This window comes from Lethenteron reissneri, chromosome 50 (genome assembly GCF_015708825.2).
Source record: "Lethenteron reissneri isolate LAM-NWPU_2019-01 chromosome 50, ASM1570882v1, whole genome shotgun sequence".
NCBI lineage: Eukaryota > Metazoa > Chordata > Hyperoartia > Petromyzontiformes > Petromyzontidae > Lethenteron > Lethenteron reissneri.
The window spans coordinates 11023016-11045221 of NC_083828.1; the positions used below are offsets into that span (position 1 = coordinate 11023016).

Genomic DNA, 22206 nt, shown 5'->3' on the forward strand with positions numbered 1-22206 from the left:
CGTACCAGCGACATAAACAACGAACGTAACGCGGCGTCAGAGGTCATCGGAGGGCGAGTTCACCACGCTGCAAGCGTGACTCTGTGGCTCCGCGCGAGCCGCGTCTACCCCTGCAATCCGCTCCGACCCCAAACGGACCTCGGCGAGGACGACCCCCGCACGAACGCCTAGACGTACGTCCCTCCGGACGAATCCTCGAAAGCACGAACCCTCGACGGCGGCCGCTCCCCTACGTACGGGGGCGGCGATGCCATCGCGAGGACACCCGACTGCCCCACCTCGGATGTCTGGCACGGAACCGTGTGGAGCCCGAGGCCACCGGCGAGACTCGGGCCCATCCCTTCGTCTCTCACGCCGGGGTCGAGTCGGCCCCTCGCCGGCTCCGCTGGCTCACGACTCGCGAGTGGAGGCTCCTCACGACTCGCGAGTGGAGGCTCCACCTCCCCGCAGCCAACGGTCCCTGCGCGCTGAGCGGACGCAGCGCGGGTATCTCCGCCGCTGCTCTGTTGCCGCCATCTGCCGTCACTCAGTCACTCTGCTCGCCTCCAATGGGTCAGACAATTTAAGTGATTTGTTTACCTTTCCTATACTTTGCACTACTATTGTGTAGTCTGTTATTGTAACGTTCTGATCCGCACCTACAGGACATCTGTGAAAAAGATCTTCATAGCTCAGCGGATTCCTCTTGCAGTATAAATAAATATTCAGATTCTGAATTACAATTGGGTAATTTTTAGGTATTTTTTACAACATTGGGATGTCTTGGCCTATACCAGCTACATTGTATGTGTGTGTGCCGAGCGGTAGTGTAGCAGTTAACTCGCTGCACTACGAACCTTGTGACTCAAGTTCGATTCCCACTCACGGCCAACACCAGTGACAATTATCTGAACCAGTCCTGGGCCACCCCTAGGTCGACTCAGACTCAAATGACTGCCTGGTGTTGTGTGTAAAAAAAGGCAGCCGGGCGTGGTGTTGGCCACCCACCCCCTCGTATGCCGCTAGCAGCACTTACCCCAAAAGTCTGTGAAGGCTATACGGGGGGGGGGGGGGAATCTTTGTCTTGTCATTGTTTAGCTATGGGAGGAAACTGGAGAGCCTGGACGAACCCCATGCAGAACAAAGGGAGAGAGAGCACACAGGCCGCACACGGCCAAACGACAGGGTTGGGACACGAATCCAGGCCCTCCTCTCTGCGCCTCCGACGCGATTCCCTCCGCAAGCACCTCGCCCCGCGCAGCAGATCGCCAGCCGCACGCTAACCGCCGCGCACCAATCGCCACCTCGGCTCGGTGGTGACCGGCGCAGCATAGCGCTCCGCTACGACACCGGTGAATCTCGCGTCCGATTAACCGGAGAGGACGCGGCACCTCCTGACCCCGGCGTGCGATGCGTGGGGCCGCACGGACGGAGCTCTGTGCCGGTCAGGAGACTGGCGAAAGCGCGCAAGGCAATCAATCGATGCGGGGGCAAGGCCCTGGTGGCCGATCCACCGAGACGTTTGCCGTACGGGTTGTACGCGTGTACCCTATGTCCAACCGTGCTAATCGGGGGTGAGACCCGGGCACAGTGCTTGGGCCCGCCTGTCGGCATGCGAGTGCGACGCATTCGTGGGTCACAGACACCAGGCCGCCAGGCTACCGGACCAGTGCGAGATCTGCCGCTCCCTCACTTCGTGGTTTTTGGCTCAAATCCCCTCTGGCCTCTTTATATTCCGTCCTTGATTAAGAGCTCCCATCTCTCGCACGTGCAGGTTGGCGATGCCCACACGAGTTGGCGCTGTTTCTGCGCCAACTGCCGGCGTTAATCGAGTGGTGCACCAATGCGTTCGGCTACTCAAGCGTCTACAAAAGCTCAGATTTATTTCGTTTCTTTCACCAAGGCCCTCTGTGGATCTTTCTCGCAAAAACAGCTCGAGGCTGAACGTCTCTAACCCGTGTCCACAAATCCAATCGAGGGTGGACACCAAACGAGCGCCGCCGTCGGGCCCTGGGGTCGGCAAACCAAAACAATTCGGTAAAAACTCAACACTTCAATATCCGCAATGCAACGTGGTGAATACGAGACGGCGGTCGTCAATAAATAACGTAACGAAGCGGCCCTTGAAGAGCCGCACGCTGCCGATCCCCCGTTCAAGTACAAAGCGGAGCACGGCTCAAGTCGTTCCGACGGCCACGGCGATCGCGTCGGAGGAGGGGGAGGTCACGGCACGAGATCCTTCAGAGCATCTGCTCTGAGAACCGTCACGGTGGGTTGGGGTGGACGACGAACAATCTGAGCGTGGACACCGCGTGGACACCGCGAGAAACACCGCGGGAGATACCGCGGGAGACACCGCAGGAGACACCGCAGGAGACACCGCGGGAGACACCACGGGAGACACCGCGGGAGGCACCGCGGGAGGCACCGCGGGAGGCACCGCGGGAGGCACCGCGGGAGACACCGCGGGAGGCACCGCGGGAGACACCGCGGGAGACACCGCGGGAGACACCGCGGGAGACACCGCGGGAGACACCGCGGGAGACACCGCGGGAGACACCGCGGGAGACACCGCGGGAGACACCGCGGGAGACACCGCGGGAGACACCGCGGGAGACACCGCGGGAGACACCGCGGGAGACACCGCGGGAGACACCGTGGGAGATACCGCGGGAGACACCGCAGGAGACACCGCGGGAGACACCGCGGGAGACACCGCGGGAGACACCGCGGGAGGCACCGCAGGAGACACCGCGGGAGACACCGCGGGAGACACCGTGGGAGATACCGCGGGAGACACCGCAGGAGACACCGCGGGAGACACCGCGGGAGACACCGCAGGAGACACCGCGAGAAACACCGCGGGAGATACCGCGGGAGACACCGTGGGAGATACCGCGGGAGATACCGCAGGAGACACCGCAGGAGACACCGCGGGAGACACCGCGGGAGGCACCGCAGGAGACACCGCAGGAGACACCGCGGGAGGCACCGCAGGAGACACCGCGGGAGACACCGCGGGAGGCACCGGCGAGCGGCACAGAGCGCTTGAGTTTGCGTTCCCCAAGGAGGACCGCTCCGAGAAGCCCAACCAAAACCGCGTCCTTCTCGCACGCGATCCGTCGGCCAGAAAGCATCGCCAGCGGACGGAATCCACTCCCGCGGAGAGCAGAGGGTAACCTCGGCTACCAACATTCAGTTTCACGTCCCCCACACGACGCTCTCCCACCGCGGTTCCCTGATCAGCAGGAAAGAGGTCCCGACAGTGAATCACGTTGTTGACGGCTGCCACAATTTAGCAAATTTCGCGGCGAGGATTGCTCTCAAACTCACCGGGCGGGTCGAGCTCAAACAATCGCAATCGGCGTGACATCACAACGCTCGTGCACCACGTGACAGTCCGATTCGCTCGACCTTGTCGGGCGGTGGAAAGGGGCTCTCGTGGACACAAATTTGGCAGCGCGCGTCCTCGGAGGCACGGCCCGCGCGGTGCCGTGTCGCTGTGATGTCATCGCCGCCGCTCGGCCGACGGGCGGGGAGCGAGAGAGAAAGCGCGAGAAGCGGACGTACCCTGGAGGTGAGCGCTCGCCCTCAGGGCGTTGGGCCGTCCGCCCAGGATCTTGTCCATGTCGGAGTAGAAGCGGAAGTTGGTCCAGGTGCCCGCGCCGTTGCGGCCCATCGCGCGCTTGGCCGCGATGTACTTGGCCTTCAGGGCCTTCCACTTCCAGCGGGCGGCCTCCCAGTTCTTCTCGACGCCGCGCAGCGACAGCTCGCGCTGGATCTTCTTGAAGACGGCGGCATTGCGCTGGCGCTTGCCGTCGAGGATGGTGCCCACGTTGATGTCCTGGATGAGCTTCAGCAGGACCCTGGTCTCCGCGTCGGACCACCACACGCGCGTCTTCGTGACCGCGCCCAAGGTGTCTGCACGAGCCGGGAGGGGACGGGGAAAGAGGGAGGGGCGCTCTGTTAAACCGTTACCGACGCAAGACGGGATCGCGCTGGATGAACAGAGAAGGGCGAAAAGGAAGGTGAGGTATGGTGAGGGTGAGGAATGGTGAGGAACGGTGAGGTACGGTGAGGAGGGTGATGTGTGGTGAGGGTGCGGTGTGTGGTGCACCAACCCGCACCGTCCCACAGCTGGGCTGCCACCATCGTTGGTGTCCTCCAGCTCCACCTCCACCTCCGCCCACGCAGGCCGCACCACTCCGCTGCCCCGACAGGCCTCCACCTCGTCCGGCCTCGTGTAGCCCTGGTGGTGGTCTTCTGCAGCACACCGCGCGGCACAGCATACGGTATGCCGCACACGCGCCGCGCCTCCCGATTGGCACGATTGGCTACGTACGGTGCACGAAAGACGTTCAACATGCGTATGTACAAAGACCCCCCGTGTAACCTTGACAGACTGTTGGGGCAAGTGCAGTTCGCGAGCACAAATGAAGGCTGGGTATGGTACGCATGGGGGTAGGTGGCAAGCACCACGCCCGACCGCCTTTGTCTCCCCAGTGGCGATGTTTTTACATACCGCACCAGGTACTCGTTTGCGGCCTAGGTGAGGCCCTAGGTCGACTCATCACTGGTGTTGGCCACCAGCAGGAATCAAACTCCGGCCACCAGGTTCATAGCACAGCGCGCTAACCACTGCGCCACCGTTCCCCACATACACCATACGTACCGCACATCACACACACCACATGCATAGCACGCCACACAGCACATACCAGACGTAACACACCACATAACACACACCAACCACACACCACGTACCATACATCACACATCACGCAATGCACAACACAACAACCGTACAGCATACACCAAGAGGACGTCTCCCGTGCATTCGTTCTTTGTCCGTCGTCGCAAGTAAAACCTCGCGGACGTTAGCCATCGAGTGCCGAATCACAGGGAACGTCGCAAACGATTACCCGAGGAATCCTTCTCGATTTTCACCGTGACTTCGGGCCACATCTCGCCGTCGCCGCACGTCCCTTTGGCCTGCTGCACGAACAGCTCCTCAGACATCCCAGCAGGAGCGGTTCAGCCTGCAAAAAGATTAGCAAGGGGTGGTCAGCATCGCAGCTCAACACGACTATTTTTTTTTTTTTACCAGGCAAGGCTCTACTGAGCTGCTATATCGCTCTCTTTTTCAGAAGCAACCTGGCTCACACAAATGATAGCTCAACCAAGTGGCTTATCGTCATGTGGAAATTTATCGCAGTCAATTGGGTAGGGCAAGACCAGAGGACCCGGAGAAAAATCCACGCAACCACGGAGAGAGAGGTGCAAAATCCTAATATACAGCAGGCGTCTGGGTCGGGATCGAACCCACGACCTCCTGCATACCAAGCGAGGGAGTCAACATCTGCTCGCTACTGAGGTGCCCTACTCAGGTGGACTAGAATCCCCTAACAGCGGAGGCCAGAGAGCAGCAGTGAGATGCATAGCCGGTTTTTGTGCAAGGCCACCACGTCATGAATGAATGATCGGACAAATTTGTGTTGCTAAGAACCCTCCACCACCTGATGTGGTCAAACACGCGGGACCGTCGCGCGGTGCACAAGCGTCTCCAGTGTGTCGTGTGCTCTCAAGCGTGTCGTGTGCTCTGCAGCGTGTCGTGTGCTCTCCAGCGTGTCGTGTGCTCTCCAGCGTGTCGTGTGCTCTGCAGAGTGTCGTGTGCTCTGCAGAGTGTCGTGTGCTCTGCAGCGTGTCGTGTGCTCTGCAGTGTGTCGTGTGCTCTCCAGTGTGTCGTGTGCTCTGCAGCGTGTCGTGTGCTCTGCAGCGTGTTGTGTGCTCTGCAGTGTGTCGTGTGCTCTGCAGCGTGTTGCGTGCTCTGCAGCGTGTCGTGTGCTCTGCAGCGTGTCGTGTGCTCTGCAGCGTGTTGTGTGCTCTGCAGTGTGTTGTGTGCTCTGCAGCGTGTTGCGTGCTCTGCAGCGTGTCGTGTGCTCTGCAGCGTGTCGTGTGCTCTGCAGCGTGTCGTGTGCTCTGCAGCGTGTTGTGTGCTCTGCAGCGTGTTGCGTGCTCTGCAGCGTGTCGTGTGCTCTGCAGCGTGTCGTGTGCTCTGCAGCGTGTTGTGTGCTCTGCAGTGTGTCGTGTGCTCTGCAGTGTGTCGTGTGCTCTCCAGCGTGTCGTGTGCTCTCCAGTGTGTCGTGTGCTCTCCAGCGTGTCGTGTGCTCTGCAGTGTGTCGTGTGCTCTGCAGCGTGTCGTGTGCTCTGCAGCGTGTCGTGTGCTCTGCAGCGTGTCGTGTGCTCTGCAGCGTGTCGTGTGCTCTGCAGTGTGTCGTGTGCTCTGCAGCGTGTCGTGTGCTCTGCAGCGTGTCGTGTGCTCTGCAGCGTGTCGTGTGCTCTGCAGCGTGTCGTGTGCTCTGCAGCGTGTCGTGTGCTCTGCAGCGTGTCGTGTGCTCTCCAGCGTGTCGTGTGCTCTGCAGCGTGTCGTGTGCTCTGCAGCGTGTCGTGTGCTCTCCAGCGTGTCGTGTGCTCTCCAGCGTGTCGTGTGCTCTGCAGCGTGTCGTGTGCTCTGCAGCGTGTCGTGTGCTCTGCAGCGTGTCGTGTGCTCTGCAGCGTGTCGTGTGCTCTCCAGTGTGTCGTGTGCTCTGCAGCGTGTCGTGTGCTCTGCAGCGTGTCGTGTGCTCTGCAGCGTGTCGTGTGCTCTGCAGTGTGTCGTGTGCTCTGCAGCGTGTCGTGTGCTCTCCAGTGTGTCGTGTGCTCTGCAGCGTGTCGTGTGCTCTGCAGCGTGTCGTGTGCTCTGCAGTGTGTCGTGTGCTCTGCAGCGTGTCGTGTGCTCTGCAGCGTGTCGTGTGCTCTGCAGCGTGTCGTGTGCTCTGCAGCGTGTTGTGTGCTCTGCAGTGTGTCGTGTGCTCTGCAGTGTGTCGTGTGCTCTCCAGCGTGTCGTGTGCTCTCCAGTGTGTCGTGTGCTCTCCAGCGTGTCGTGTGCTCTGCAGTGTGTCGTGTGCTCTGCAGCGTGTTGTGTGCTCTGCAGCGTGTCGTGTGCTCTGCAGCGTGTCGTGTGCTCTGCAGTGTGTCATGTGTCACTCACTAGGGGGGTGACGCTGGGGGTGTCTCTCACTCAGGGGGGTGATGCTGGGGGTGTCTCTCACTCAGGGGGGTGACGCTAGGGGTGTCACTCACTCAGGGGGGTGACGCTGGGGGTGTCTCTCACTCAGGGAGGTGACGCTGGGGGTGTCTCTCACTCAGGGGGGGTGACGCTGGGGTGTCACTCACTCAGGGGGGTGACGCTGGGGGTGTCACTCACTCAGGGGGGTGACGCTGGGGGTGTCTCTCACTCAGGGGGGTGACGCTGGGGGGTGTCACTCACTCAGGGGGGTGACGCTGGGGGTGTCTCTCACTCAGGGGTGGTGATGCTGGGGGTGTCACTCACTCAGGGGGTGACGCTGGGGGTGTCTCTCACTCAGGGGGGTGACGCTGGGGTGTCACTCACTCAGGGGGGTGACGCTGGGGGTGTCACTCACTCAGGGGGGTGACGCTGGGGTGTCACTCACTCAGGGGGGTGACGCTGGGGGTGTCACTCACTCAGGGGGTGACGCTGGGGGTGTCACTCACTCAGGGGGGTGACGCTGGGGGTGTCACTCACTCAGGGGGGGGGGGGACGCTTGGGGGTGTCTCTCACTCAGGGGGGTGACGCTAGGGGTGTCACTCACTAGGGGGGTGACGCTGGGGGTGTCACTCACTCAGGGGGGTGACGCTGGGGGTGTCACTCACTCAGGGGGGTGACGCTGGGGGTGTCTCTCACTCAGGGGGGTGACGCTGGGGGTGTCTCTCACTCAGGGGGGTGACGCTGGGGGTGTCTCTCACTCGGGGGAGTGACGCTGGGGGTGTCTCTCACTCAGAGGGGGTGACGCTGGGGGTGTCTCTCACTCAGAGGGGTGACGCTGGGGTGTCTCTCACTCGGGGGAGTGACGCTGGGGGTGTCACTCACTCAGGGTGGTGACGGTAGGGGTGTCACTCACTAGGGGGGGTGACGCTGGGGGTGTCTCTCACTCAGGGGGGTGACGCTGGGGGTGTCTCTCACTCAGAGGGGTGACGCTGGGGGTGTCTCTCACTCGGGGGAGTGACGCTGGGGGTGTCACTCACTCAGGGGGGTGACGCTAGGGGTGTCACTCACTAGGGGGGTGACGCTGGGGGTGTCTCTCACTAGGGGGGTGACGCTGGGGGTGTCTCTCACTCAGGGGGGTGACGCTGGGGGTGTCACTGACTCAGGGGGGTGACGCTGGGGGTGTCTCTCACTCGGGGGGGTGACGCTGCGGGTGTCACTCACTCAGGGGGGTGACGCTGGGGGTGTCTCTCACTCAGGGGGGTGTCGCTGGGGGTGTCTCTCACTAGGGGGGTGACGCTGCGGGTGTCTCTCACTCAGGGGGGTGTCGCTGGGGGTGTCACTCACTCAGGGGGGTGACGCTGGGGGTGTCTCTCACTCAGGGGAGTGACGCTGGGGGTGTCACTCACTCAGGGGGGTGACGCTGGGGGTGTCTCTCACTCAGGGGGGTGACGCTGGGGGTGTCTCTCACTAGGGGGGTGACGCTGCGGGTGTCTCTCACTAGGGGGGTGACGCTGGGGGTGTCTCTCACTCAGGGGGGTGACGCTGGGGGTGTCACTCACTAGGGGGGGTGACGCTGGGGGTGTCTCTCACTCAGGGGGGTGACGCTGGGGGTGTCACTCACTCAGGGGGGTGACGCTGGGGGTGTCACTCACTCAGGGGGGTGACGCTGGGGGTGTCTCTCACTCAGGGGGGTGACGCTGGGGGTGTCACTCACTCAGGGGGGTGACGCTGGGGGTGTCACTCACTCAGGGGGGTGACGCTGGGGGTGTCTCTCACTCAGGGGGGTGACGCTGGGGGTGTCACTCACTCGGGGGGGTGACGCTGGGGGTGTCACTCACTCAGGGGGGTGACGCTGGGGGTGTCTCTCACTCAGGGGGGTGACGCTGGGGGTGTCACTCACTCAGGGGGGTGACGCTGGGGGTGTCTCTCACTCAGGGGGGGTGACGCTGGGGGTGTCTCTCACTCTGGGGGGTGACGCTGGGGGTGTCTCTCACTCAGGGGGGTGACGCTGGGGGTGTCCTCTCACCCAGGGGGGTGACGCTGGGGGTGTCTCTCACTCAGGGGGGTGACGCTGGGGTGTCTCTCACTCAGGGGGGTGACGCTGGGGGTGTCTCTCACTCAGGGGGGTGACGCTGGGGGTGTCTCTCACCCAGGGGGGTGACGCTGGGGTGTCTCTCACCCAGGGGGGTGACGCTGGGGGTGTCTCTCACTCAGGGGGGTGACGCTGGGGGTGTCACTCACTCAGGGGGGTGACGCTGGGGGTGTCTCTCACCCAGGGGGGTGACGCTGGGGGTGTCTCTCACTCAGGGGGGTGACGCTGGGGGTGTCTCTCACTCAGGGGGGTGACGCTGGGGGTGTCTCTCACTCGGGGGGGTGACGCTGGGGGTGTCTCTCACTCGAGGGGGTGACGCTGGGGGTGTCTCTCACTCAGGGGAGTGACGCTGGGGGTGTCACTCACTCAGGGGGGTGACGCTGGGGGTGTCTCTCACCTCGGGGGGGGTGACGCTGGGGGTGTCTCTCACTCGGGGGGTGACGCTGGGGGTGTCTCTCACTCAGGGGAGTGACGCTGGGGGGTGTCTCTCACTCGGGGGGGTGACGCTGGGGGTGTCTCTCACTCAGGGGGGTGATGCTGGGGGTGTCACTCACTCAGGGGGGTGACGCTGGGGGTGTCTCTCACTCAGGGGGGTGACGCTGGGGGTGTCTCTCACTCAGAGGGGTGACGCTGGGGGTGTCTCTCACTCAGGGGGTGACGCTGGGGGTGTCTCTCACTCAGGGGTGGTGATGCTGGGGGTGGTCTCTCACTCAGGGGGGTGACGCTGGGGGTTCACTGACTCAGGGGGGTGACGCTGGGGGTGTCTCTCACTCGGGGGGTGACGCTGCGGGTGTCACTCACTCAGGGGGGTGACGCTGGGGGTGTCTCTCACTCAGGGGGGGTGTCGCTGGGGGTGTCTCTCACTAGGGGGGTGACGCTGCGGGTGTCTCTCACTCAGGGGGGTGTCGCTGGGGGTGTCACTCACTCAGGGGGTGACGCTGGGGGTGTCCTCACTCAGGGGGTGACGCTGGGGGTGTCCCCAGGGGGGGACGCTGGGGGTGTCTCTCACTCAGGGGGGTGACGCTGGGGGTGTCTCTCACTAGGGGGTTGACGCTGGGGTGTCTCTCACTCAGGGGGGTGACGCTGGGGTGTCTACTCCACTAGGGGGGTGACGCTGGGGGGTGCTCTCACTCAGGGGGGTGACGCTGGGGGTGTCACTCACTCAGGGGGGTGACGCTGGGGGTGTCACTCACTCAGGGGGTGACGCTGGGGGTGTCTACTCACTCAGGGGGGTGACGCTGGGGGTGTCACTCACTCAGGGGGGTGACGCTGGGGGTGTCTCTCACTCAGGGGGGTGACGCTGGGGTGTCACTCACATCGGGGGGGTGACGCTGGGGGTGTCACTCACTCAGGGGGGGTGACGCTGGGGGTGTCTCTCACTCAGGGGGGTGACGCTGGGGGTGTCACGCACTCAGGGGGGGTGACGCTGGGGGTGTCTCTCACTCAGGGGGGTGACGCTGGGGGTGTCTCTCACTCTGGGGGGTGACGCTGGGGGTGTCTCTCACTCAGGGGGGTGACGCTGGGGGTGTCTCTCACCAGGGGGGTGACGCTGGGGGTGTCTCTCACTCAGGGGGGTGACGCTGGGGGTGTCTCTCACTCAGGGGAGGTGACGCTGGGGGTGTCTCTCACTCAGGGGGTGACGCTGGGGGTGGTCTCTCACTCAGGGGGGTGACGCTGGGGTGTCTCTCACTCAGGGGGGTGACGCTGGGGGTGTCTCTCACCAGGGGGGTGACGCTGGGGGTGTCTCTCACCCAGGGGGGGTGACGCTGGGGGTGTCTCTCACTCAGGGGGGTGACGCTGGGGTGTCACTCACTCAGGGGGGTGACGCTGGGGGTGTCTCTCACCCAGGGGGGTGACGCTGGGGTGTCTCTCACTCAGGGGGGTGACGCTGGGGGTGTCTCTCACTCAGGGGGGTGACGCTGGGGGGGTCTCTCACTTCGGGGGGGTGACGCTGGGGGTGTCTCTCACTCAGGGGGGTGACGCTGGGGGTGGGGGTGACGCTGGGGGTGTCCTCTCACTCGGGGGGGTGACGCTGGGGGTTGTCTCTCACTCAGGGGGGTGACGCTGGGGGTGTCCTTCTCACTCAGGGGGGGTGACGCTGGGGGTGTCTCTCACTCAGGGGGGTGACGCTGGGGGTGTCTCTCACTCGGGGGGTGACGCTGGGGGTGTCTCTCACTCGGGGGGGTGACGCTGGGGGTGTCTCTCACTCAGGGGGGTGACGCTGGGGGTGTCATCTCACTCAGGGGGGTGACGCTGGGGGTGTCTCTCACTCAGGGGGGGTGACGCTGGGGTGGTCACTCACTCAGGGGGGTGACGCTGGGGGTGTCACTCACTCAGGGGGGTGACGCTGGGGTGTCATCTCACTCAGTGGGGTGACGCTGGGGGTGTCACTAACTCAGGGGGGTGACGCTGGGGGTGTCACTCACTCAGGGGGGTGACGCTGGGGGTGTCTCTCACTCAGGGGGGTGACGCTGGGGGTGTCACTCACTCAGGGGGGTGACGCTGGGGGTTCTCTCACTCAGGGGGTGACGCTGGGGTGTCTCTCACTCTGGGGGTGACGCTGGGGGTGTCTCTCACTCAGGGGGTGACGCTGGGGGTGTCTCTCACCAGGGGGTGACGCTGGGGGTGTCTCTCACTCAGGGGGGACGCTGGGGGTGTCTCTCACTCAGGGAGGTGACGCTGGGGGTGTCTCTCACTCAGGGGGTGACGCTGGGGGTGTCTCTCACCAGGGGGTGACGCTGGGGGTCTCTCACCAGGGGGGTGACGCTGGGGGTGTCTCTCACTCAGGGGGTGACGCTGGGGGTGTCACTCACTCAGGGGGTGACGCTGGGGGTGTCTCTCACCCAGGGGGTGACGCTGGGGGTGTCTCTCACTCAGGGGGGTGACGCTGGGGTGTCTCTCACTCAGGGGGTGACGCTGGGGGTGTCTCTCACTCGGGGGACGCTGGGGGTGTCTCTCACTCGGGGGGACGCTGGGGGTGTCTCTCACTCAGGGGAGTGACGCTGGGGGTGTCATCTCACTTCAGGGTGGTGACGCTGGGGGTGTCTCTCACTCGGGGGGTGACGCTGGGGGTGTCTCTCACTCGGGGGGGTGACGCTGGGGGTGTCTCTCACTCAGGGGGGAGTGACGCTGGGGTGTCCTCTCACTCGGGGGGTGACGCTGGGGTGTCTCTCACTCAGGGGGGGTGATGCTGGGGGTGTCATCTCACTCAGGGGGGTGACGCTGGGGGTGTCTCTCACTCAGGGGGGTTGACGCTGGGGGTGTCCTCTCACTCAGAGGGGTGACGCTGGGGGTGTCTCTCACTCAGAGGGGGTGACGCTGGGGGTGTCTCTCACTCAGGGGGGTGATGCTGGGGGTGTCTCTCACTCAGGGGGGTGACGCTGGGGGTGTCACTGACTCAGGGGGTGACGCTGGGGGTGTCTCTCACTCGGGGGGGTGACGCTGCGGGTGGTCACTCACTCAGGGGGGTGACGCTGGGGGTGTCTCTCGCTCACGAGGGGTGAGCGCTGGGGGGTGTCTCTCACTTCAGGGGGTGACTGCTGGGGGTGTCTCTCACTCAGGGGGTGATGCTGGGGGTGTCTCTCCACGTCGATGGGGGTGACGCTGGGGGTGGTCACTGACTCAGGGGGGTGACGCCTGGGGGGTGTCTCTCAATCGGGGGGTGACGCTGCGGGTGTCACTCACTCAGGGGGTGACGCTGGGGGTGTCTCTCACTCAGGGGGGTGTCCGCTGGGGGTGCTCTCTCAGCTAGGGGGGGTGTGACGCTGCGCGTGTCATCTCACCTCAGGGGGGTGTCGCTGCCGGTGTCACTCACGGTGGGTCTGGGGTGACGCTGGGGGTGTCTTCATCACGTCAGGGGGGTGACGCTGGTGTGGGTGTCATCACTCCAGGGGGTGACGCTGGGGGTGTCCTCTCACTCAGGGGGGTGACGCTGGGGGGTGTCTCTCACTAGGGGGGGTGAGCGCTGGGGGTGTCTCTCACTCAGGGGGGTGACGCTGGGGGTGTCTCTCACTAGGGGGGGTGACGCTGGGGGTGTCTCTCACTAGGGGGGTGACGCTGGGGGTGTCCCACTCACTCAGGGGGGTGACGCTGGGGGGTGTCACTCACTCAGGGGGGTGACGCTGGGGGTTGTCTCTCACTCAGGGGGGTGACGACTGGGGGTGTCACTCACTCAGGGGGGTGACGCTGGGGGTGTCTCTCACTCAGGGGGTGACGCTGGGGGTGTCACTCACTCGGGGGGGTGACGCTGGGGGTGTCACTCACTCAGGGGGGTGACGCTGGGGGTGTCTCTCACTCAGGGGGGTGACGCTGGGGTGTCACTCACTCAGGGGGGTGACGCTGGGGTGTCTCTCACTCAGGGGGGGGTGACGCTGGGGTGTCTCTCACTCTGGGGGGTGACGCTGGGGGTGTCTCTCACTCAGGGGGGTGACGCTGGGGGTGTCTCTCACCCAGGGGGGTGACGCTGGGGGTGTCTCTCACTCAGGGGGGTGACGCTGGGGGTGTCTCTCACTCAGGGAGGTGACGCTGGGGGTGTCTCTCACTCAGGGAGGTGACGCTGGGGGTGTCTCTCACTCAGGGGGGTGACGCTGGGGGTGTCTCTCACTCAGGGGGGTGACGCTGGGGGTGTCTCTCACCCAGGGGGGTGACGCTGGGGGTGTCTCTCACCCAGGGGGGTGACGCTGGGGGTGTCTCTCACTCAGGGGGGTGACGCTGGGGGTGTCACTCACTCAGGGGGGTGACGCTGGGGGTGTCTCTCACCCAGGGGGGTGACGCTGGGGGTGTCTCTCACTCAGGGGGGTGACGCTGGGGGTGTCTCTCACTCAGGGGGGTGACGCTGGGGTGTCTCTCACTCGGGGGGTGACGCTGGGGGTGTCTCTCACTCGGGGGAGTGACGCTGGGGGTGTCTCTCACTCAGGGGGGTGACGCTGGGGGTGTCTCTCACTCGGGGGGGTGACGCTGGGGGTGTCTCTCACTCGGGGGGGGTGACGCTGGGGGTGTCTCTCACTCGGGGGGGTGACGCTGGGGGTGTCTCTCACTCAGGGGGGTGACGCTGGGGGTGTCTCTCACTCAGGGGGGTGACGCTGGGGGTGTCTCTCACTCGGGGGGTGACGCTGGGGGTGTCTCTCACTCGGGGGGGTGACGCTGGGGGTGTCTCTCCACTCGGGGGGGTGACGCTGGGGGTGTCTCTCACTCAGGGGGGTTGACGCTGGGGGTGTCTCTCAATCAGGGGGGGTGACGCTGGGGGTGTCTCTCCTCAGGGGGGGTGACGCTGGGGGGTGTCTCTCACTTAGGGGAGTGACGCTGGGGGTGTCACTCACTAGGGGGGTGACGCTGGGGTGTCTCTCACTCAGGGGGGTGACGCTGGGGTGTCCTCTCACTCGAGGGTGACGCTGGGGTGTCTCTCACTCAGGGGGGTGATGCTGGGGGTGTCTCTCACTCAGGGGGGTGACGCTAGGGGTGCCACTCACTCAGGGGGGTGACGCTGGGGGTGTCTCTCACTCAGGGGGGTGACGCTGGGGGTGTCTCTCACTCGGGGGGGTGACGCTGGGGGTGTCTCTCACTCGGGGGGTGACGCTGGGGGTGTCTCTCACTCAGGGGGGTGACGCTGGGGGTGTCTCTCACTCAGGGGGGTGACGCGGGGGGTGTCTCTCACTCGGGGGGGTGACGCTGGGGGTGTCTCTCACTCAGGGGGGTGACGCTGGGGGTGTCTCTCACTCAGGGGGGGTGACGCTGGGGGTGTCTCTCACTTAGGGAGTGACGCTGGGGGTGTCACTCACTAGGGGGGTGACGCTGGGGGTGTCTCTCACTCAGGGGGGTGACGCTGGGGGTGTCTCTCACTCAGAGGGGTGACGCTGGGGGTGTCTCTCACTCAGGGGGGTGATGCTGGGGGTGTCTCTCACTCAGGGGGGTGACGCTAGGGGTGCCACTCACTCAGGGGGGTGACGCTGGGGTGTCTCTCACTCAGGGGGGTGACGCTGGGGTGTCTCTCACTCGGGGGGTGACGCTGGGGGTTGTCTCTCACTCGGGGGGGTGACGCTGGGGGTGTCTCTCACTCAGGGGGGGTGACGCTGGGGGTGTCTCTCACTCAGGGGGGTGACGCTGGGGTGTCTCTCACTCGGGGGGGTGGTGACGCTGGGGGTGTCTCTCACTCGGGGGGGTGACGCTGGGGGTGTCTCTCACTCGGGGGGGTGACGCTGGGGGTGTCTCTCACTCAGGGGGGTGACGCTGGGGGTGTCTCTCACTCAGGGGGGTGGACGCTGGGGGTGTCTCTCACTCGGGGGGGTGACGCTGGGGGTGTCTCTCACTCGGGGGGGTGACGCTGGGGGTGTCTCTCACTCGGGGGGGGTGACGCTGGGGGTGTCTCTCACTCGGGGGGGGTGACGCTGGGGGTGTCACTCACCTAGGGGGGTGACGCTGGGGGTGTCTCTCACTCAGGGGGGGTGACGCTGGGGGTGTCTCTCACTCAGAGGGGTGACGCTGGGGGTGTCTCTCACTCAGGGGGGTGATGCTGGGGGTCTGTCCTCTCACTCAGGGGGGTGACGCTAGGGGTGCCACTCACTCAGGGGGGTGACGCTGGGGGTGTCTCTCACTCAGGGGGGTGACGCTGGGGGTGTCCCTCTCACTCAGGGGGGGTGACGCTGGGGGTGTCTCTCACTCGGGGGGGTGACGCTGGGGGTGTCTCTCACTCAGGGGGGTGACGCTGGGGGTGTCTCTCACTCGGGGGGGTGACGCTGGGGGTGTCTCTCACTCGGGGGGGTGACGCTGGGGGTGTCTCTCACTCGGGGGGGTGACGCTGGGGGTGTCTCTCACTCAGGGGGGTGACGCTGGGGGTGTCTCTCACTCAGGGGGGTGACGCTGGGGGTTGTCTCTCTACTCGGGGGGGTGACGCTGGGGGTGTCTCTCACTCGGGGGGGTGACGCTGGGGGTGTCTCTCACTCGGGGGGGTGACGCTGGGGGTGTCTCTCACTCAGGGGGGGTGACGCTGGGGGTGTCTCTCACTCGGGGGGGTGACGCTGGGGTGTCTCTCACTCAGGGGGGTGACGCTGGGGGTGTCTCTCACTTAGGGGAGTGACGCTGGGGGGTGTCACTCACTAGGGGGGTGACGCTGGGGGTGTCTCTCACTCAGGGGGGTGACGCTGGGGGTGTCTCTCACTCAGAGGGGTGACGCTGGGGGTGTCTCTCACTCAGGGGGGTGATGCTGGGGGTGTCTCTCACTCAGGGGGGTGACGCTAGGGGTGCCACTCACTCAGGGGGGTGACGCTGGGGGTGTCTCTCACTCAGGGGGGTGACGCTGGGGGTGTCTCTCACTCGGGGGGGTGACGCTGGGGGTGTCTCTTCACTCGGGGGGTGACGCTGGGGGTGTCTCTCACTCAGGGGGGTGACGCTGGGGGTGTCTCTCACTCAGGGGGGTGACGCTGGGGGTGTCTCTCACTCGGGGGGGGTGACGCTGGGGGTGTCTCTCACTCAGGGGGGTGACGCTGGGGGTGTCTCTCACTCAGGGGGGTGACGCTGGGGGTGTCTCTCACTTAGGGGAGTGACGCTGGGGGTGTCACTCACTAGGGGGGGGTTTGACGCATGGGGGTGTCTCTCACTCAGGGGGGTGACGCTGGGGGTGTCTCTCACTCAGAGGGGTGACGCTGGGGGTGTCTCTCACTCAGGGGGGGTGATGCTAGGGGGTGTCCTCTCACTCAGGGGGGTGACGCTAGGGGTGTCATCTCACTCAGGGGGGTGACGCTGGGGGTGTCTCTCACTCAGGGGGGGGACGCTGGGGGTGTCCTCTCACTCGGGGGGGGTGACGCTGGGGGTGTCTCTCACTCGGGGGGGTGACGCTGGGGGTGTCTCTCACTCAGGGGGGTGACGCTGGGGGTGTCTCTCACTCAGGGGGGGTGACGCTGGGGGTGTCTCTCACTCGGGGGGGTGACGCTGGGGGTGTCTCTCACTCGGGGGGGGTGACGCTGGGGGTGTCTCTCACTCGGGGGGGTGACGCTGGGGGTGTCTCTCCACTCAGGGGGGTGGACGCTGGGGGTGTCTCTCACTCAGGGGGGTGACGCTGGGGGTGTCTCTCACTCCGGGGGGGTGACGCTGGGGGTGTCCTCTCACTCGGGGGGGTGACGCTGGGGGTGTCTCTCACTCGGGGGGGTGACGCTGGGGGTGTCTCTCACTCGGGGGGTGGACGCTGGGGGGTCTCTCACTCAGGGGTGACGCTGGGGGTGTCTCTCACTCAGGAGGTGACGCTGGGGGTGTCCGCTCACTCAGGGGGGTGACGCTGGGGTGTCTCTCACTCGGGGGGGACGCTGGGGTTCTCACTCGGGGGGTGACGCTGGGGGTGTCTCTCACTCAGGGGGGTGACGCTGGGGTGTCTCTCACTCAGGGGAGTGACGCTGGGGGTGTCTCTCACTCAGGGGTGACGCTGGGGTGTCCTCACTCAGGGGGGTGACGCTGGGGGTGTCTCTCACTCGGGGGGGTGACGCTGGGGGTGTCTCTCACTCAGGGGGGACGCTGGGGGTCTCTCACTCAGGGGGTGACGCTGGGGTGTCTCTCACTCAGGGAGTGACGCTGGGGTGTCACTCACTCAGGGGTGAGCTGGGGGTGCCTCACTCAGGGGGGTGACGCTGGGGGTGTCCCAGGGGGGTGACGCTGGGTGTCTCTCACTCAGGGGGGTGACGCTGGGGGTGTCTCTCACTCAGTGGAGTGACGCTGGGGGTGTCACTCACTCAGGGAGGTGACGCTGGGGGTGTCTCTCACTCAGGGGGGTGACGCTGGGGGTGTCACTCACTAAGGGGGGTGACGCTGGGGGTGTCTCTCACTCAGGGGGGTGACGCTGGGGGTGTCACTCACTCAGGGGGGTGACGCTGGGGGTGTCACTCACTCAGGGGGGTGACGCTGGGGGTGTCTCTCACTCAGGGGGGTGACGCTGGGGGTGTCTCTCACTCGGGGGGGTGACGCTGGGGGTGTCACTCACTCAGGGGGGTGACGCTGGGGGTGTCACTCACTCAGGGGGGTGACGCTGGGGGTGTCACTCACTCAGGGGGTGTCACTCTACTTGGAGGCGCAGCATCAAGGCGACACGGCGCTGACATTGAGTGTGGAGACGTCTGGCGCCTGGTCACGGTTGACTACGTACGGTGCGAAAGAAGTTGAACAATACGGTAACATACACAGAGGCCCCAATGTCGAGGTCTGCCCCCCCGACTCCCCCGTGCAGTGGTTTGCTGCCGCACGCCAGCGGGAGTCGTGGACGTGGGACGAGCCACTCACCCGGGCGCCGCGGAGCAGCAGCAGCAGGAGCAGCAGGAGCAGCAGCAGGAGGAGCAGCAGGAGCAGCAGGAGCAGCAGCAGGAGGAGGAGCAGCAGGAGCAGCAGCAGCAGGAGCAGCAGGAGCAGCAGGAGCAGCAGCAGGAGGAGGAGCAGCAGGAGGAGGAGGAGCAGCAGGAGGAGGAGCAGCAGGAGGAGGAGCAGGAGCAGCAGCAGCAGGAGCAGCAGGAGCAGCAGCAGCAGGAGGAGCAGCAGGAGGAGGAGCAGCAGGAGGAGGAGCAGGAGCAGCAGCAGCAGGAGCAGCAGGAGCAGCAGCAGGAGGAGCAGCAGGAGGAGGAGGAGCAGCAGGAGCAGCAGCAGGAGGAGCAGCAGGAGGAGGAGGAGCAGCAGGAGCAGCAGCAGGAGCAGCAGGAGGAGCAGCAGGAGGAGCCGGCGGCTGCGGCGGCGGTGACGACGACTCGGGGCTCCGCTGCGGGGCCAGGCGCGAGGTGCCGCGTCCCGGGCTGCCCACGAACTTCGGGAGGGATCTGGGGGGGGGGGTCCCAAGCTGCCAGGGAGGGTCTCTCAAGGAGTCTCTCTCGGGGGGCCTCTCAGGGAGTCTCTCTCGGGGGGCCTCTCAGGGAGTCTCTCTCGGGGGGCCTCTCAGGGAGTCTCTCTCGGGGGGCCTCTCAGGGAGTCTCTCTCGGGGGGCCTCTCAGGGAGTCTCTCTCGGGGGGCCTCTCAGGGAGTCTCTCTCAGGGGGCCTCTCAGGGAGTCTCTATCGGGGGGCCTCTCAGGGAGTCTCTCTCGGGGGGCCTCTCAGGGAGTCTCTCTCGGGGGGCCTCTCAGGGAGTCTCTCTCGGGGGGCCTCTCAGGGAGTCTCTCTCGGGGGGCCTCTCAGGGGGTCTCTCTCGGGGGGCCTCTCAGGGGGTCTCTCTCGGGGGGCCTCTCAGGGAGTCTCTCTCGGGGGGCCTCTCAGGGGGTCTCGTTGGCCGAGCCTCTCCGCCTCCAGTCAGCCAGGCGGGAGGCTGCTCCCCGGGGCGGCGCGCGATGACCGCGGCAGCCGGCGCTCCGCCCGGGGGGGTACGCGGGTAAAGCTGCAGCAGAAGAGGCCGGGGCTACATCGATGAGAGTGGGGGGCAGCAGCAGCAGGGGGGGGGCAGCAGCAGCAGGGGGGGCAGCAGGAGGGGAGGAGGGGCAGCAGCAGAGGCCACCGGGAGCAGCAGCGACATCGGCCGCGGCCTGGGGGAGGGCAGCACCTGGCCCAGCATGCACCGCGCGCCACCCACGCGGGCCGCTTCCGCTACCGCACTCACCCGGACGTCAGCACTGCCGCACGCACCCGGACACACGCACGCACACACACGCACACACACACACGCACGCACGCACGCACCCGGACACACACGCACACACGCACGCACACGCACACACACGCACGCACCCGGACACACGCACGCACACACACGGCCACACGCACGCACACACACGCACACACGCACGCACGCACACGCACACACACGCACGCACCCTGACACACGCACGTCCTTGGGTCTTTCGGGAGAGTCACGTAACTTTACCGAAAGATCCAAGGATATGAGTTCCTGCAGTCACTAAAGCTTTAAGTCAAGATTCATCCTGATACAACCAAAACAAAGAGCACACTACCGTGCCCATCCTAATATTGGCGCAGTATAACACTAACTACCGTAATCACGCTAATATAACCACACACATAGACCATACACTATCGCACTCACTCTAATATAACCACCCACACACGCCGGATTTAAAAGATCCCAAACTTGTATGGACAGCCATGAAGGCCCTTGATGGTAAACACGTGTGAATATCGAGGAGCACCGCTGAGGCGTTTGCTCAATTGGCAGTTGCCTTTATTATCAAACTACAATTAGTGCCTAGAGGTCAATGGGGTTAACTCGCGCGATGCACCTGCATGCAGGTGCAGCCTTGTGGCCATGCGCGTGCGTAGCCACAAGGATGCACCTGCAGGCAGGTGCAGCCTTGTGGCCATGCGCGTGCGTAGCCACAAGGCTGCACCTGCAGGCAGGTGCAGCCTTGTGGCCATGCGCGTGCGTAGCCACAAGGCTGCACCTGCAGGCAGGTGCAGCCTTGTGGCCATGCGCGTGCGTAGCCAACCGCGCTGACCGGAGGTGCAGGGGAAGGACAACAAACTGAACACACAACTACTGTGCTAAAGACATGCTGCGATTTCAATCTAGATTTAAAAGTGCCCAGCTCCAGTGCCTTTCTAATGCAACCGATCACCCACCTCCTGACCCATCCTCCCCATTGCCCCCAATCAGAAATGTAATTTCCTCCCAATCTCGTAGTGTGAGGTCCTAACCTTGCTCTCCACGCTCCACAACACCGTCCTCGGGTGTTGATGGTGCCCGTGTCCTGCTTGCCTTTGCCCTCCACTGTGTGGGGATCTCCCATCGTAAAACCGATGGCCGCATAATTCAACCTCTCCATTCTCGAGGCATCCGTCCCTCGTGCGCCCCTCATCATAAAGGCGGCGCTGCAGACGACCCGAACAACTGGCACCCTATCTCGGCCCTCTCCTCAAGATCTTTGAGAAGATCTTACAATCGCAATTAACAAATTGCATCTCATCCCATGCCCCATTCCAGGGGTCGGCAACGAAATTAACAAGAGCCATTTTTTTCAAATTCTGTAAAGATAAAACCCCCTCCTTATCTCAAGTGCCGCCACGCATGTTCAACACTTTACTAATAAAATGAATTTAATCGGAGCACAAACGACCGTACTCACGACAATATAAGTACACACACAGAGTACACACGCCACCTAGTGAGGGGGGAAACGCAACACATTCGTCAACAGTGTGGCCTTAATAGACCCTTCAGCAATATAGGAGTTGATGTTCCCTATCGCACAATATTTAAACTGCCTTGTGAATACGACTGCGACGATTACGAAGCCAACTTGGAGTAAACGGGTCGCCACTCCACGTGCATTTGCATCGCCCTGGGAGGGCCCAGGGTGACGTCACCCTCGGAGGGCCCAGGGTGACGTCACCCTCGGAGGGCCCAGGGTGACGTCACCCTCGGAGGGCTCAGGGTGACGTCACCCTCACCCTGGGAGGGCCCAGGGTGACGTCACCCTGGGAGGGCCCAGGGTGACGTCACCCTCGGAGGGCCCAGGGTGACGTCACCCTCGGAGGGCCCAGGGTGACGTCACCCTCGGAGGGCCCAGGGTGACGTCATCCTCGGAGGGCCCAGGGTGACGTCACCCTCGGAGGGCCCAGGGTGACGTCACCCTCGGAGGGCCCAGGGTGACGTCACCACGCGGCGCTCGCGCCTCGCTCCCTTGCCGATGACGGTCGCGCCGTCACGTGACCGGGGCGCGCGCACGCACGTGGTGCGGATGGCAGCGGTGACCCCTGACCCCGCGAGCGGTGCCCACAGAGATGTGAGGGGAGAGCGGTGGTGAGGGGAGAGCGGTGGTGAGCGGGTGGTGAGGGGAGACGGTGGTGAGGGGAGAGCGGTGCGTGAGGGGAGAGCAGGTGTGTGAGGGTGCGAGACGGTGGTGAGGGTGAGAGGCTGGGTGGTGAGGGGAGAGCGGTGGTGAGGGGAGAGCGGTGGTGAGGCAGGTGGTGAGGGGAGAGCGGTGGTGAGGTGAGAGTGGTGGTGAGGTGAGAGCGGTGGTGAGGCAGGTGGTGAGGCAGGTGGTGAGGGGAGAGCGGTGGTGAGGCAGGTGGTGAGGCAGGTGGTGAGGGGAGAGCGGTGGTGAGGTGAGAGCGTGGGTGGTGAGGCAGGTGGTGAGGGGAGAGCGGTGGGTGTAGGTGAGCGCGGTGGTGAGGCAGGTG

General features: G+C 64.7%; 1 protein-coding gene across 1 annotated transcript; it reads right to left on the reverse strand.

Annotated features, from left to right (window-relative positions):
- Positions 1-167: 167 nt before the first annotated feature.
- On the reverse strand, positions 168-18430 carry LOC133355041 (uncharacterized). The gene is made up of 5 exons (XM_061572299.1): positions 18144-18430; positions 4902-5018; positions 4101-4313; positions 3550-3900; positions 168-460 (listed from the first exon to the last, which is right to left on the reverse strand). The coding sequence occupies exons 2-5, from the start codon at positions 4996-4998 to the stop codon at positions 168-170; spliced, it is 954 nt and encodes a 317-aa protein (XP_061428283.1). The 5' UTR covers positions 4999-5018; positions 18144-18430.
- Between the last annotated feature and the right edge of the window lie 3776 nt (positions 18431-22206).